This window comes from Kogia breviceps, chromosome 9 (genome assembly GCF_026419965.1).
Source record: "Kogia breviceps isolate mKogBre1 chromosome 9, mKogBre1 haplotype 1, whole genome shotgun sequence".
NCBI classification, from domain to species: domain Eukaryota; kingdom Metazoa; phylum Chordata; class Mammalia; order Artiodactyla; family Physeteridae; genus Kogia; species Kogia breviceps.
In genome coordinates this window covers 22,660,493-22,677,900 of record NC_081318.1, presented here as the reverse complement: position 1 = coordinate 22,677,900, position 17,408 = coordinate 22,660,493, and the positions used below count along the sequence as shown (strand labels likewise).

The window sequence follows — 17,408 nt, the reverse complement described above, 5'->3', positions numbered from 1 at the left end:
CCCACGAGCCACAACTACTGAGCCCGTGAGCCACAACTGCTGAAGCCCACGCACCTAGAACCCGTGCTCCACAAGAGAAGCCACTGCAATGAGAAGCCTGTGCACCGCAACGAAGAGTAGCCTCCACTCGCCGCAACTAGAGGAAGCCCGCGCAACAAAGACCTAATGCAGCCAAAAATAAATAAATAAAATAAATTTATTTTTAAAAATGGCTCACCAAGGTGAATGGATAAACAAACTGTGGTACATCCAGACAATGGAGTATTATTCACCTCTAAAAAGAAATGAGCCAAAAAAAAAAGACAGGAAGGAAATTTAAATGCACATTACTAAGTGAAACAAGCCAATCTGAAAATGCCACAAACTGTATGATTCTGGAAAAGGTAAAACTACGGAGACAGTAAAAAGATCAGTACTTGCCGGGGGTGGGGTGAGGAGGAATGTATAGGTAGAGCACAGAGAATTCTTAGGGCAGTGAAAATACTCTGTATGATACCATAATGATGGATACATGTCATTATACATACATCCAAACCCACAGATGTACAACACTAAGAGTGCACCCTAATGTAAACTGTGGACTCTGGGTGATAGTGATGTGTCAGCGTAGGTTCATCATCTGTAACGAACACCCTACTCTGGTGGGGGATATTGATAATGGGGGAGGCTGTTCATGGGCGGGGCAAGGGGATATAGGAAATCTTTGTACCTTTCCTTCAATTTTGCTGTGAACCTAAAACTGCTCTAAAAAAACAGTCTTAATTTTAAAAAAGCCATCCAGGGCATTCAAACTTAAGAAAGTGAGCAAAGGGGCTTCCCTGGTGGCGCAGTGGTTGAGAATCTGCCTGCCAATGCAGGGGATAGGGGTTTGAGACCTGGTCTGGGAGGATCCCACATGCCGCGGAGCAACTGGGCCCGTGAGCCACAACTACTGAGCCTGCACTACGGAACAAAAGAGGCCGTGACAGTGAGAGGCCTGCGCACCACGATGAAGAGTGGCCGCCGCTTGCCACATCTAGAGAAAGCCCTCGCACAGAAACGAAGACCCAACACAGCCAAAAATAAATAAATAAGTAAACAAGCATAATAGATCTCTTTAAAAAAAAAAAAAAGTGAGCAAAGGAAACAGGGGTACTAAAGAACCAGCTGAACATCTGCCCAGAGTCATAACGCCAGTAAAATGGCACTAAGTGCCACACTATTGACTCTTAGCACTGACATGACATCCAGGTGCTCGCGCATTATTTAAGGTCAAAGGTCTAAAAATGCACCACCAGGGTCACTAAACCAGTAAACAGCTGGTTACAAACACTTGACTCACATACCACACAAAAACCCAGGTGTCCCCATGAGTTGATAAATACTGAACTATTCATAAATTCTGAACTATTCTCTACAGTCTTAAAGAATATATTACTACTAGCAAGATAGTAATTCTTGCTACCTTGCTACCACAATTTCCTCACTATTTTCAAGGACTCCCCTGTGACATAAATACTTTGGCTTAACTTTTTAGCCTAGAAACCAAATGGGTTTGGCCAAATTTTAATCTCTCACTATTACTTTTTCAGAGGTCACTTACCCAATAACCTCAACTATAAATATACTCTACTCAAGAAAACAATGTTTTGTATATACTTTAAGACTTTCATCATATGAAAATCAGTTAGTGTTATCCAAGGGAGAAAGGAGAAAAAAATCAGCCAAAATAAAAATACACCAAAAACTGTCAAAGTAAACAAGTTTTCTCACTTAAAGGAGTAAGCTTCAATTGCTTAGAAAATTCTGAAGAAAAAGTGAAGTTCTACACAGTTAATCTTCCCATAATAATTGAATTTCTGGTTAAAACCGCCAACTACAATTATGTCAAGGTTTTCACTGAAACTACAAATAGAACTGCAAAAAAACCAAAAACCAAAAAACAAAAAAACAGATATCAAAATGGTGAAAAATATGCTCCTTTAAGATAGAATAAAATGTGTCTATGGGCCAAAATAATGACCCTTTGCTAGAATTCACAGCTAATAACATATTCTTCTCTTATAAGTTAACTATATAACTAATTAATAACAAGAAGATATACAGAATGTAATGGCATTTTATCACTACCCCATTCCCAAATTCTCTTTCTGATCTAAAACTCTTCAAGATGATAGAATTCCTTGAGTTACAAGCTTTTAACTAATATTTTTGCAACTCATCCTAAGTTTATCTTCATTTTCACATGTTATTATAGATCTAAAAACAGCCAAATGCTGAAAGTTAAATTTGCATGCAAATTGCTAATAAACAAACCCATCAAATCTGTGTGCTCCTAGACCACAACCTCGTATTTTTACATCCCATTTTATTTCAAAAAAGGCAGTACCAATTTACATTTCATTCAAAATCAAGTGTTAAGTTCTGTACAAAATCCACTAATAACTAAGATTAATGCTCTATTACGTTATGATCAAAAGTCAAAAACAATTACTCCCTCCAGGAGGTGGAGGCTAACTCCTCTGGCCCCCTTGAGTGTCAGGTACACTTAGTGACTAGCTTCCAAAGAATAGAATACAGAAGGGAAAAATAGTAACTTTACAGTGGAGAAACTTGGCAAGTGCCACCTAAACCAAGTGGATCAAAGTTAACATCACCAGTACTGTCCTGAGGACACAGGTAGCCCCTCCCCCCCCACACCCGACTTGTGATAAGAAGAGCTCTTCATCTCTGCAGTATTCTTTCCAAAACCCACAATGAGTTTGGCTAAATTTTTTTTTGGCTGCGTTGGGTCTTCGTTGCTGCGCGTGGGCTTTTCTCTAGTTGCGGCAAACGGGGGCTACTGTTCATTGCGGTTGTGCGGGCTTCTTGCTGTGGTGGCTTCTCTTGTTGAGGAGCACAGGCTCTAGGCGTGTGGGCTTCAGTAGTTGTGGCACACGGGCTCAGTAGTTGTGGCTCACAGGCTCTAGACCACAGGCTCAGTAGCTGTGGCACACGGGCTTAGTTGCTCCACAGCATGTGGGATCTTCCCGGACCGGGACTCGAACCTGTGTCTCCTGCAGGCAGATTCGTAACCACTGCACTACCAGGGAAGTCCCTTGGCTAAATTTTAATACTTCACTATTATGAGGTCTAATCATGAGGGGAAAAAAAATCAGATAAAATGAAATTGAACACTCCAAAAAATACCGGACCAGTACTCCAAAACTGTCAATGTCATGCAAAACAAGGAAAGAGTGAGACACTGTCACAGACTATAGAAAGCTAAGGAGACGACCACTAACTAATGTGTTATCCTACATGGAAGCCTGGAACAGAAAAAAAATACATTCATGGAAAAACTGGTGAAACCTGAACAAAGCCTGGAGTTTAGTTTATAGTAACATACCAATGTTGGTTTCTTAGTTTTGAAACACGTCTCAGTAATATAAATAACAGGGGTGACCAGAACTGGGTGGGGTACAGAACTCTATCGTCTTTGCAACGTCTCTGTAAATCTAAAATTAAAAGTTTACCTAAAAAAAGTAAAAAGCTATCAAAACATTAAGGCAAAAACAGTAGAAAAAAGGCAGGGCAGCTTACATCCCAAGCCTTCTGTTATAAAAATCATCCCAACTTTTAAGAAACTAAGCATCTAAAGTACATGCTTGGCTGTCTTGAGACTAATAATTAAAATTACCATAACACAAAGCAAAACTGATCCACTAGAGACACTCAGTTTAAATATCAAATTAAAATGTAGGCGACTAAATTTTCTTCAAAAGATATATTTTAAATATCTGGAGAGTATTAAAAGATATAAGGTATCTATAAGCACTATTATTTCCACTTCATGACTTTGCAGAATGCAAGATATTTTAGTAATGCATTTGTGGCATTATAACAGAAATCTCTCTATGTCAAAATTTAAAATATGATCCAGGGGAAAAAAAAAGGACAAAGGTAAAAAATATTTATATGCTTAAGTACCAAACTGTTTCAAACTCTGATGGGATCCTACCCTGGTTCTGGGCATATTCTTTTACTCAATTATACTCACATTCCCTAAGTTTACCTTTTAAAAAACCAAAATATAATTTAGGTAATTAAATACATAAAATTTTGAAAGAACAGCATGCTGCCATTCTAACCTGATAAAAGCTTTCATAAATCAGGCACTCTTACAAGGCTTACTTTATTTAAAAATTATTGATAGGGCATATACAATTCAGACATCTCAAGAATACCAAATGCAATGCCATCTAATCTACTGCTGTAAAGAGATAACATAACATTTTTATTAAAACCTATTAAAGGAGGGCTTCCCTGGTGGTGCAGTGGTTGGGAATCTGCCTGCCAATGCAGGGGACACAGGCTCGAGCCCTGGTCTGGGAAGATCCCGCATGCCGCGGAGCAACTAAGCCCGTGAACCACAACTACTGAGCTTGCGCGTCTGGAGCCTGTGCTCCTCAACAAGAGAGGCCACGATAGTGAGAGGCCTGCGCACCGCGATGAAGAGTGGCCCCCGCTCGCTGCAACTGGAGAAAGCCCTCGTATAGCACCAAAGACCCAACACAGCCAAAAATAAATAAATAAATTTATTTTTAAAAAAACCCAAACACCTATTAAAGGGCATCCCTGGTGGCACAGTGGTTGAGAATCTGCCTGCTAGTCAGGGGACACGGGTTCGAGCCCTGGTCTGGGAAGATTCCACATACCACGGAGCAACTAGGCCCGTGAGCAACAACTACTGAGCCTGCGCGTCTGGAGCCTGTGCTCCGCAACAAGGGGCCCCGATGGCGAGAGGCCGGCGCATCGCGATGAAGGGTGGCCCCCGCTTGCCACAACTAGAGAAGGCCCTCACACAGAAACGAAGACCCAACACAGCCAAAAACAAATAAAAATTTTTTTAAAAAACCTATTAAAGTCATTTTTATTTTTTATGACACATTCGTAAATAGAATTAACTGAGGCATTAGGCTATACTGCCTGTATTCTATTTTTCACAAAACAAATGTGATTACTAAGAAGTAAAACTGATTTTATAAGTCACAGATGAAAAGCAGACTCCTTATTTCAACTTTGGCTTCTATTTTTTTTCTATCAATAATAAAAACAAAGTTACCAGAGTTTACTCTCCTAATCTGAAGCAGTACAGCTAAGCATTAGTATTTCTCAAACTGTTACTTAAGGCCACAAACGATATTGCCTAAAAAGAATGCAATTATTAATTTCAACTCAAGGAGCCCTTATATTCAGAAAGCAACCATTGCTTTATAATACTATTATCTGCATTCCAGGTTTTCTCCAAGTAGAAAAACATGCTAAAAATCTATGGAAGTGTAATACCTACTAAAATTTAACTTCAAATAATAAAATGCCCTCAGAACTTCATCAGAGCTGACAAAACACTATAGGAATGACATTTAAGAAATAAACCAGCCAGAACTGACAGGCTAAAATCATTACACTTTACCCAATTCTTTCAAATGAGTAATAAGCCCCGATTTAAAAGCATAAATCATACACCAACTTTTGATTCTATAAAAAATAGGATTTCTAACTCTATTTTTCACTAAGCAAATAGAAAGATAAGACATGTATCTCTGTCAATTAAGATAATCCAGTTCAAAGGCTTGAGCATATATAGCAGATCACCCAGCAAAATGGAGAATAAGCACAAGTAGATGTGGTATTTCGTTAGTCATTCTTTGAATTACAAAATGCAAAGGGGGGAACTCCCTGGTGGTCCAGTGGTTGGGACTCCACGCTTCCACTGCAGAGGGCACAGGCTTGATCCCTGTTTGGGCAACTAAGGTCCTGCATGCCACGCAGCTCAGCCAAAAGAAAAGAAAAAGATGCAAAGAGGCTAAAACTTAATCCCAGGAATAAGTTCCCATGGGGCAGGGGACTACTCCTATCTACCTTGCCTGAACAGCACAGGAGAATGCTGAGTGAGCCAGACCTCTAGACTTCCTACCTTGAAGACTTAAATACAGTCAGTGAGCAGCTCCTAAATCTCAGAAACACTGGCTAGACTGTATAATAAATTCAGCTTAGAAAAAAACAAATTCTTCGGAGGCAATGAGAGACAAGGGCCTTTAAAGTGTAAGAATGCAAGATTCAGGTGCCAAGTTCCATCATGTCTCACTTCACTGAACAGAGAGTTAAGACAAATCTAAGGCATAGCCTATTTTTACATTCAGAAAATGGATACCAAATTGTAAGCTACTATACATTTTTAGCATAAGTAAGTTCAAGTTTGATATATAATTGCCAAATTGCACAAAGTGAAATAGGCCAAGTATAGTCTGATTTTCAAACTTCTAGAAAAAAGAACGGGAACTCACTACTACTTTTTGTTTTGTTTTGTTTTTTTTGCGGTATGCGGGTCTCTCACTGCCGTGGCCTCTCCTGTTACAAAGGACGCGGAGGCTCAGCGGCCATAGCTCACGGGCCCAGACGCTCCGCTGCATGCGGGATCTTCCCGACCGGGGCACGAACCCGTGTCCCCTGCATCGGCAGGCAGACTCTCAACCACTGCGCCACCAGGGAAGCCCACTACTACTTTTAATTAAGGAAACACCTTCTCTCCAAAGGTTTATTTGTGTACTTTCCTGCCAGTAATTTTAACTCTCTTGTATGATTTACAGAAATTAGTCAAAGTATAAGCTAGGCACACTAATAGAAAAAAGACATACAGACTGTAATATATGAAAAGAAATTAGTTTTTATGAGGCACCAATATAGTCTTCCTGATATATAACTGTTAACATGTTACAAAACTCTTAGCTAAGTCTCAAAGGAAAAGCCACATTAATTACTCAAAGACAGATAGAATCTGGTACCTAATAACTATTCTAACCCAAGAGCCTGTAGAAAGAGAAAAGCAAGTAAAGTATTCACAAAAAGGTGAATGGCTCAATATAGGTATACTCAAATATATGTCATTTGATAATCAAAGACAGCATTCAAGAGCAGCAATCCAGGGCTTCCCTGGTGGCGCAGCGGTTGAGAGTCCGCCTGCCGATGCAGGAGACACGGGTTCGTGCCCTGGTCCGGGAAGATCCCACATGCCGCGGAGCAGCTAAGCCCGTGAGCCATGGCCACTAGGCCTGCGCGTCCGGAGCCTGTGCTCCGCAATGGGAGAGGCCACAACAGTGAGAGGCCCGCATACCGCAAAAAAAAAAAAAAAAAAAAAAAAAAAAAAAAAAAAAGAGCAGCAATCCAGATAAGGAGACTAAAGAACACACACACTACCAAATGTAAAAGAGATAGCTAGTGGGAAGCAGCTGCATAGCACAGGGAGATCAGCTCCGTGCTTTGTGACCACCTGGAGGGGTGGGATAGGGAGGGTGGGAGGGAGAGGCAAGAGGGAGGGGATATGGGGATATATGTATGCATATAGCTGATTCACTTTGTAACACAGCATTGTAAAGCAATTATACTCCAATAAAGTTGTTAAAAAAAAAAGAACACACTCAAAGGTCTACTTCCTCTCCTTCTTCCACTCATAAAACAAACCTGATTTAAAAGTACTTTGTTTTTGTTTTTTTAAATCTCTAAGGACACAAATGAATAGAAAGGCAAAATGCAGGGTTTTGTTTTGTTCTGTTTTCTTATCATCAAGATGGTGGCTCTGGTCAATTGAATGAATTAGTTGGCAAAATCAACAGATGCTAATAATGTCAAAATTGTGTTGCCAAGATCATTAATTCTGTGATCAAATATACATTATGTTCTATATTTTAATATACTTACTTAAATATACTCTAAAGCAACATTGAGATCAGCCAACAAATTAAGATAAGATAAACAGTTAAAACTCCTCTTGTCAGAAAATGCCACAAGCATTTAGAAATGCATTTCCCTCCTGTGTTCATCCATTTCAATGTAAATATAATTTGTAATAAAGATCCAAAATGTCCAAGAAATCATCATGGGATGATTTCATTGTAGAAGCATTAGTTTGGATTAGTGATCTGACCAAGTACCAATTCCCAGCTGTGAGACTCTTAAGGTGACCATTTGTTAACAAAAAAAAGCCAATCCAGTTTCTTTCCTTTGGAGTGAAACAAAAAGTGTGATCTAGTTTCAAGCTTTGTTGCCAAGGAGACTTACTAATTTATTTACAGATTTAGATAAATAGATTAGCAAAAGGGTACTAAACATTCAGTAGTCTATAAGACCATAAAACAATATATGTAACTATATTACACCTGGTGATCTCTTATGAACACAATTCTAACCAACTCAACGTTCTACAGATAGACACTACAATGGAAATGTTTACCCGAATTTTTGAATTAATCAATCTTTCAAAACTGTCTACACAGCAGAAAGTCAACTGATTAAAAAGCAATATTCAGATAACCAAAGTTATATTGGACCATTTGAACAAAACAACTAAATCTATATTCACTAAGCTGAGTAGTAACCCAATTGCTTATGAAGTAACATGAACCAGGCACACACTGTATCTAATTTTCTATTTATATTACATCAACTAAGATTTCATAATCCAAGAAACCTTGAAAAGTGTGAATGATAAAAACATAATACATGAACAAAGAAACACTTTACCTAAGACTAAAAAGAAAATGCATAATTTACAACATTAGTAACAATTTCACATGTAGGAAATATCTCTTATTTTGATACGTAATGCCTCCTTAAAAGTGGTTTAAAAGTTAGAAACCACGAATTTGAACAAAAGACATAAAGATTCCATTCCCTGATCCCTAAATATGGTCCCTCCAAGTGCTACAGCCCAGGTACCTTTTGTGGGCCCAAAGACCCACCAGCCATGCCTGTCCTCCTGACGATGACAAAGTCCAGCCAAGCCTCTCCACTTCACATGGGTTTCCTACTCCTCCCTGACTTCACTGCAGGGCCAGGTCAAAAGATCAGTAGCACCTATTCAAACCACCTACCCAATGCCCTAATACCTAAAAAGCACCGGAAGGCAGAAAGGATCCTTCATCCCTCATGTGCACAGAACTGCCCTGTGGGGCTTTTCACAGGCTCTTGAGGATTTGGGTTCTGCCAGGCTTGGGCAGGTGCCCCCACAAGCACCAGTCTGCAAACAACCAGCCACTTTTCCCAAGCATCTGATGAGGTACAAGAAGAAACTTTAATAACCTTAGCACCCCCATAAAAGTATAACAATTCTTCTCATACCCCACCTGAGAATCACTAAAGTAACAACAGCCTCTCAAAAGTACACAGTGACTTCTCTGTGTTTTCAAAGATTTCTACATTGCACTTGAATTACACTTCGGCAATCTGGAAATAATGTACTCTAATATATATGCTCAGAGCACCATCCTCATGTTTCAGGACTGAACCAAAGTCTACCCACCGAATAAACTGTCACTGACTCCAACATGAAACAGGTTGTCTTTCTTCTTGTTAGCCAAGCTAAAAATTCCAGTTGTCAGTCATAAGATGTTAACTTTTTAAGCAACATGCATGTAAACTCCTATAACTAAATTCAAATGTTTGTAATTTATAAGAATGTGACAGTAACAAGTTTTACAAAGCAATGTCTAATTTTTCATTATGGCAATGTATAATAATTAACTTATAAAATAATTTACATAGGATGCCAAAAAGTAAAAAAGCAAAACAAAAAGCCCCACCATTTTGTTAAATATTAACTTTAAAAAAGACTCCAGGAAAACATATTAAGGGATGCCCTCAGAATCTGTTTCCAGTTCTGCCACTGAGTTGCTGTGGGTTCCTTTTACCTGAGTTTAGTCCATATGAAAATTGAAGATACTATTCAGACCTTAACAGAGTCCTATGTAAATATTTGTAAACTGCTGCAAATGTAACTGGAGGTGCTAAGTAAAACTAATGTTAAAAAAAATTCTTATCAATACTCTACAAAAAGCAAGAAAAAGGTACCATCAACAAAAAGTATGCTTACCTTTCCACAAAAGTATAGTCTTACTAGCAAATGCAAAAATAAAAGTTATTTGTGACCATAATTCTTTAAGTACCGCTTCAAATGGCCACTAAACAAAAATATTTCACAATGAAAATTTAATTCAGTAATTTTGAATGGGGGAAATGGAAGAGCATCCACAAAACTAGCTTTGACAGAGTTAGGTTAGAAATCAGTGCTTAGGATCATGCTATTTAATGGGATTCCTTTAAAACACAGAGTTGAAACAGGAATTCAATGTCACAACATAATTGTGTTTGAAATAGAGACCATCATCAGTAAAAGTTAAATTCAAGCTACCTGTTAAAAAGTTAAACCTATACCTATCACATGATCCAGCTATTCCACTCCTATATATTTACCCAAAAGAAAAGAAAGCATATATCCACAGCAGCTTTATTTGTAATAGTCCCAAACAGAAAATAACCCAAATGTCCACAGAAGTGAAAGCATAAACAAATTGTGGTACAGCCATACAATGAAATACTACTCAGGAGTAAAAAAGGAAAGAACTACATGGTAACAACATGGGTGGATCTAAAAATACGAAGAAAGAATTCACACAAAAAGAGTATATACTGTATGATTCTATTTATATAAAATTCTAGAAAATGCAAAATAATCTACAGTGACAAAAATCAGATCACTGATCTGATGGGGGCGGGTGTAGGGAAAGATGACCTACGGGCAAGAGAGACTTCTGGAAAATGAATATGTTCACTATCTTTTTTTTTTTTTTTTGTTCACTATCTTGATTGTGGTGATAGGCTTCATGGGTGCTACTTATGTCAAAACTTACCAAATTATACCTCAATAAAAGACAAAAGCAAAAACAAAAAAAAAATCAAGTCACCATAACTAATTCTACAGCTCTTGCCAGTCAGATCTATCTGCTCATGAATATATTATGTTTAACCTACCAACTCACAGTAGGCACTCTGAGAAGTACAAAAGTATCCCTAATTCAAAAATCACTATTATCACAAAAAAACATGAAAATTTAAATAGAGATCAGAACTCATCTTTCATCACCATGCCAGGCTGACTGCTTCAGTGTTGAAATGACCAACTAAAACACAACAGAACAAAGTGAGAGCCCACTGAGTGTGGGGCCCCAAGATTTTTAATTAAATATTTTAATTCAAAGGCTTACCTTCTTTGATCTAGAATCCCATTTCTGGAAAATAGAAATAATCCAAAAATGCAAGAAAAGCCTTATGCACAAGATGTTAATTTCAATCTTATTTATCACAGAAAAATGGCAAAGAATTAAATCAATGGCACAGGCATGGAATGGCATATTACATGAGCTATTTATTAAATCTGATATTTTTAAATGGGAAAATAGTTGCCAAAGTATTAAGCAAAAACAGGGCACATACAGTATGATCAACAGGTTGACAATAATACATCCTGGGGGGGAACCTATATTTGTAACCTATATTTTCCTCAATTATCTTACTACTTGTATAATCCAATTAAGTTTTTTCATTAAAGTACTTTACTAAAATGTACACTGTAGGTCTACAGTTAAAAAGCTATTACACTGTAAGCACTTTTGCAGGTCTGAATTGCATGCCTAAAAATCCAATGATTCTTGGAACCATCAAATCTGGTAAGACTGAGATAAGATACTAAATTATATATATAATTATATATACATTTAATATATAGATATAACATACAGGTCAAGGTGCTAGGGAAATTGCACAATACTAGAAAACCAACAAATCCAGGTTCTTCTAAAACACACACACACAAACAGGGTAAGGGATTTTTATGGGTCACATATGCAAAGACTGTTTTCCCCTAAAAGCTGAATTTTTAGGCTTGTGTGTAATTTACTAGAACTGTACTGCAGGAATCAGATGTTCTGAACCTGTGAATGCTTACTCATGTAGGTTCCTGCTTAACAAAAATAAGTACCAGTATGTTATATCTGTCACCAAAATCTAGGCAGAGAACACAAATTCAGAACACTGGGAGTTGCCAAAGCTTTAACTTTTAGCTTGAAGACCATAAAACTGTTCTACCTTCCATCTCATCATCTCAGTAAAACAGAGACCACAGGAAATAAAAGGCAAACCACAGGTTCCCAATTGACACTGGAGCTAGTTAAAAGATAACAGAACAGTCTACACTTTGAGCACAAATTAAAGAGCAACAAAGACTACTAATTTAGGAATAGTTACTAAACTACTGATTAACAGCAAAATACCAAAGCTGAAGTCAAAGACAAATGGCTACACTTTTTAATGTTTTTGTTTCAGTTTTTAACATCAATCTTTTAAATAACAGAAATACAGATCCCCATAACATCCCATCACATAAAATTCACTTTAAACTTTGTTTCTTGAAGCCAATTCTGAAAGTAAATACAAGTTATTCAAAAAGGAAGGTGATACATACAGTGCTCACCTGCTATAAACACAGTCTGTACTCTGATTTTTTCAAAAATTGTTTAACTAGTTACATAAGCACACACCAAATTTTTCATTACTAAACCCCCAGCACCTAGCCCCAAGCCTGGCCCAAAGACGGTGCAGAAAAGTCTGAGGGGATGAACTTACTACTGAAAGCTTCTGAAACCCTAAGGCAGACAACCAGCATTCTGTAAGATTCACTAATGCTGTTAATGAATTTAGTATAAGACAATGCCCTTTCCTGACATTACTCTTAAAGCTTTTGTGGGGGAAGCTTACATTTCTACCATACTTTTGAATCCCTGCAGGAGTCAGTTAAATAAATTTAAATTGGTAGCTATCCAGTTTTAAGTTACCACACTCCCCCTGAAAAAGGGACTCTTTGAAAACTCTTGGTATTATAAAAATAAGTTCCAATATCTCACACCAATAACAAATACAGTGTATGCCAAGTCCCCATTACTATCAGATCCACTTTTCTGATTTAACCTTCAACATTTCTTGTACTCTAACAGGTCAGGTTTTCCTCTCCTCTTTTTACCCCTTGAAAACACACCTGATCCTGTTAACACCACTCACAAGGCCTCCCCAGCCCCTGCTTCTTTTGTATATAAACACACTCTGGTCACACACTCCATCAGCTGTTTGGTAGCTCCGCCCCTCCTCCTTTTCCGGGTAGTAACAGAGCAGCCAATGAGCTGTGAGGAGCTGTGCCTGCGGCCTTTTGCCTGCATACGCTTTTCCAAAACAAGCAGCTCCAGCCTTCAGCAGGGGCCACTGGTTCACAGATAAAAGGATCACCAGGCTGTGCAACAGGGTGAGACGAGTAACCCCCACCAACAAGGAAACCCGTGTAATCTGAGCTGTTTGTTCCTCCACCCAGGAGAACTTAAACCGATATTCCTTTAGGGCAAATCACGCTTTAAGGTCACCAGAGTCCCAGTTCTCAGACAATCTAAATAATCAGCCGGGTTCTAGATGGAAACCCTAAAGCTTGCCAGGCTGGGAACAGCACAGTTATCACCAATCTACCTCACTCTGCAAACAAATGGCAACACTATTCAACCACCATTCCACAGGATTTGGGCTCACTGCAAGTTTCTTGCTTGGGACACATTCCTACAGGGCCCAAGTCATGTACATCAGTTTGAGGTTTGCACAACCCTCAGCAAAGGATCAGAAGAGAAACAATGAATGAGTCAGAGTTTCAGAACATAATCGCCCAGCAGATTATTAAGTGCATCGGTGCAAAACACTCACTCCCTCCATAACTTGGAAGTCAGCTCTCCTCCTACCAACCAGTCACAAAAGAAATATCACCGACTCCAAACAACCAGAGACCAAAAGAACCTAACGAGGTGGTGGAAGGCGGTGGCCAATTAGTTACACATCCTCTTTTCTCCCTACCCCCCACACCACTACCTTCCTACTATACAGGTTCCCTGCCAGGCTGTAAATCGTGGTGGCATAATTACACTCAGGAGACATCCAAAAATGGGCTGAAACAGGAGACTGCAAGGAAACCAGCTATCAGCCTCCACACCAAAGAAATCAAGGGGCACTGAGGGGCAAAAAGCAAGTACATTCCTTCAGACCTTTCCTACTTCTTCTACACCTTCCTTCACTTTCAACCCTCGGCCCTTTCACACCATTGTATTCATTTTAGTAGTGTGTTGCTTAAATTCTGTGGTAAGTGTACCTTGCTCAAAAATTGTTGTCTCCATTTGGGCCTACTAATGTGAATTCAACAGAGAAAGGAGGCCAGAAAATCTCTCACGCCCACAACACACATGCACACACAAAAGGAAATACAAAAAATTGAACTAAGACAAGAAAATAACAAACACGAAACAAAGATAACCCCTGGCTTTTAAATCCCGAGACTGTTGTCCTCCTACCTCAGACATCTATGATTTTAAAGCGCCTCTGCTTTCTTTTGTCAGAAAGGAGGAAGGTGGGGAAAGAACAGAAGGCCAATGCATCTATGCCTTTCTTCATCTTCTACTAAAAATAAGCTATGAAATAAGCCACTTAGGGAAAGAAAAAAAAGAGAGACACCCTGCTGTTCTTTGTCTGTTTTCCTCTCCCTCTCCACCGCCCCCCCCACTCCTAAATACGGTAATCATTCTAGATGCCTCAACTACTAAATGAACAAAAGGCACTGTATGGAAAAGGCATCAGGTCAAGTTAGGCCTCACCCTTTATCCTCAGTCTTCTAAAAAATATATGTCTACAATTTGAGAATCTGACATTGATCAAAGACAGCTGGAATTCTCTCCCAGCCCCATCCCAATTAAACATTAGGTAGAAATTTGCATTAGGTGTGACAGCAAGTCTCAATTCAAGATAAAAATAACTCAGATTCTGCCACCATGTCATTTCCTAGTTTCTAAACAAAAATAAAACCCGATACTGCTTTGTGTAAACTGTACACACAGCCATAGTTACAAGTTTTCCTGCCACCTTATGAAAAGCCAACGTTACTGGTATCAGTCACACATTGACAAAACTCAATCACAGCCACAAACAGCTCATAAAGAGTCAATTTCACTTGTGCCTAGCCATATATTTGGTATATAATATATACTTTATTACTTGCTCCTCTCTCTAATCCCCACTCCCACCTCCCCAAAATTCTCAACTTCAAACCCTAAAACTTAGAAGTTCATCTACTGTTCCTAATTTCTAATCAAGTTTTGCTGAGTGAGGAGAAAAACACCTTATTCCTGAAAAGATTATGGTGGGGAAAAAAAAAAAAATCACTTGCCCAGGCAACTTCCCTCCCATCCCCCACTTCCAAACCAAATGCAAAATCTACTTTTTAAAAACTTCAGCGAATTCCATAACTGAGTATCTAACAATAATCACTGATCTCTACAAACAGGTAAAACATCCAATCAAAAACAGCAACAATAAAAGGAATAAAGAAGGAATTCACCTGAAGAATCTAGCCAAACAACTTGAGTTATATAAACAAAACCCTGCAACAGGGGGAAATGGTGGGGGGATGGGGGTGAGGGAGAGACAAGCAGGAGACAGGACTTTTTAACTGCGTTTCACACACTACCACTCCCCACCCCCGGGTCCCCCTCTCCCCAGGGATTAGTTGTTCAGAACACTGGGCTCATTTCCTCTCCCCCCACTCTCTAAATTACCCCTCCAAAAATGTCTCGATTTGTCACAGGAACCTTCGCGAATTTCTCAAGCTGGTCATGAAATAATCAGCCTGGACTCCAACCAAAACCACTGCCTGAAGGACTCTTATCAGTTATAGCTTTCCCAATGCTACCTTCAAAGTACATAAAGTTGGGGAGGGGGGGGCGGGGAGGAGTAGAAAAATAAAGGGTGTCACTTGGCAAGATTAGGGCAATTATTCCCCAAGAACCTTATTCTCATACGGAGAGTTTGCTTAAGTGGCTAGTACAGGGGCTATTTGGTCAAGGAGATCCTCTTTCTCTCCTTCCCCCTCAGCTGTCATAGCCACAATATGGAGGGTGGCTTGCTGGAAGGACTGGGGGTCCTCACCACATACAACTATGGGTGGGATAGGTTTTGTCGGTAGGAAAAAAAACAGTGGGGGTCTTCTAAGGACCAGAAAGCTTAATAGGGGTCTCTGGTTTAAAACACTCAGAGCTCTTTATTACAAGAGGGGGCACTGAGCAGACTACTCTCTTCCTAATATAGAAAGGAATTAGGGATAAAGGAGGTCACTTGAGTTACCCCAGTTCAAGAAGCATTGTGAGTGGAGGGAGTGGAGGCATCTCAAGAAAAGGAGAAAGGGAATTCTTCGCTCTCGGGAATTTCTACCTCGAGTCCCTAAATCCAGAGCGAGCAAACAGGAAAAAGAAGGTGGGCTCAGTGGTGAAGAGAGGCGGCTGGTCCTGGGGGAAAAAAAAAAAAAAAAAAAGGCCTACTTGGGAGTCCAAACGTCGTGAAGAAAAGTCACGGGCACTGGGGGTGAGGAAAGAGCGTGGAACAACGCACATTTCGGGGTGCCGCAGATAAAGGGGGAGCTGAGAAGGCTCTCGGCTCCTGGGAGGTGCCAAGGAGCCTCCGTAGGCACTGGGGGGAGGGAGAGGGGGGAGGGAGCCTCGGACAGTGGCCTGGAGTGCCCCTGGGCCCCTGCTTAGGTTTCGGGGGTGCCCTGGGCATCCCCAAACCGCCCCCCACGTACAGCCCGAATTCCCAGTCCACGAAGGATACAGCTTGACCACGTCCGTGTCCATCCGCCTCTTTCCCGGACTAGGGGATGACATGGTGTCGCCGCTGCCTCCCCGTCGCCTGCGCCGCCGCCGCCTCTCTCCCTTCCTCGGCCCGTCTGTCACGGGCCCCGGGCCCCGGCTCTGAGGAGCCCGCGGCCGCGCCGGCTCCTCGGTGGAGGTGGCAACACCCCCGCGGTTCTGTCCGGTCCCGTCAGCCGCCGCCGCCCCCCGCACGGGGGAACACCGGGCACCGTCCGGCCGAGTGGGGGTGGGGACCCCGCGGCGCCCGGCTCGGGCTGCCCCTCTGCGGCTGTGAGTCTCCGCTGCCCGAACCCGGCGCTCCTCTGCGCCGTGCGACTCTCCCTCCTGCCTGCGCTAGCTCACTCGCCTGCTCGCCCGCTCACCCTCTCGCCGGCACCCTAGCAGCCTCCACTACAAGCGGACGACTCCAGCTCAGTCGGCCTCTCTACCCCAGCCTCGCTCTGGGCGCCGTGACGTCACCTCTGTGACGTCATCGGCGGGGCGGGCCCAGCTGGCGAAAGGGGTGGGCCGCCGCGGCCGTAGCGTGGTCTTTCTCGAGGGATTCTGGGAGTTGTAGTTCCTCTTTCTCCTGCCCTCCCAGCTCTCTGCCCCTTCCCCCAACTCCCCCACTCATTTAATAGCTCAACTGCCAGTGTCGTTATCATCATCATAAATGATAATGGTTAAAGAATGGCAGTATTAATATATTCATGTGTTTTAGGGTAATGAACCTCCTTCCCACATACACTGTTAAAAAGTCTGTTTATTTGTTTTGAGGACGCCAAGGTGGCCGTTAACCCAGACAGGCACAAAAATCTAGAAATTCCTACACCTGCAGGTTCCCTGCACTCTGGT

At 40.9% G+C, this 17,408-nt stretch overlaps 1 protein-coding gene across 2 annotated transcripts in view; it reads right to left on the bottom strand.

Annotated features, from left to right (window-relative positions):
* UBE2H (ubiquitin conjugating enzyme E2 H) overlaps positions 1–17,029 on the bottom strand; it is a 107,475-nt gene extending 90,446 nt beyond the window's left edge. Inside the window, exon 1 of one of the 2 annotated variants that reach the window (XM_059074471.2) lies at positions 16,534–17,029. In XM_059074471.2, coding sequence (XP_058930454.1) covers positions 16,534–16,586 — 53 coding nt within the window. In that variant the 5' untranslated portion in view covers positions 16,587–17,029. Of the gene's footprint in view, positions 1–14,228; positions 14,332–16,533 lie in introns of those variants that run through there. The other variant, XM_067042170.1, reaches the window with a different exon arrangement.
* Between the last annotated feature and the right edge of the window lie 379 nt (positions 17,030–17,408).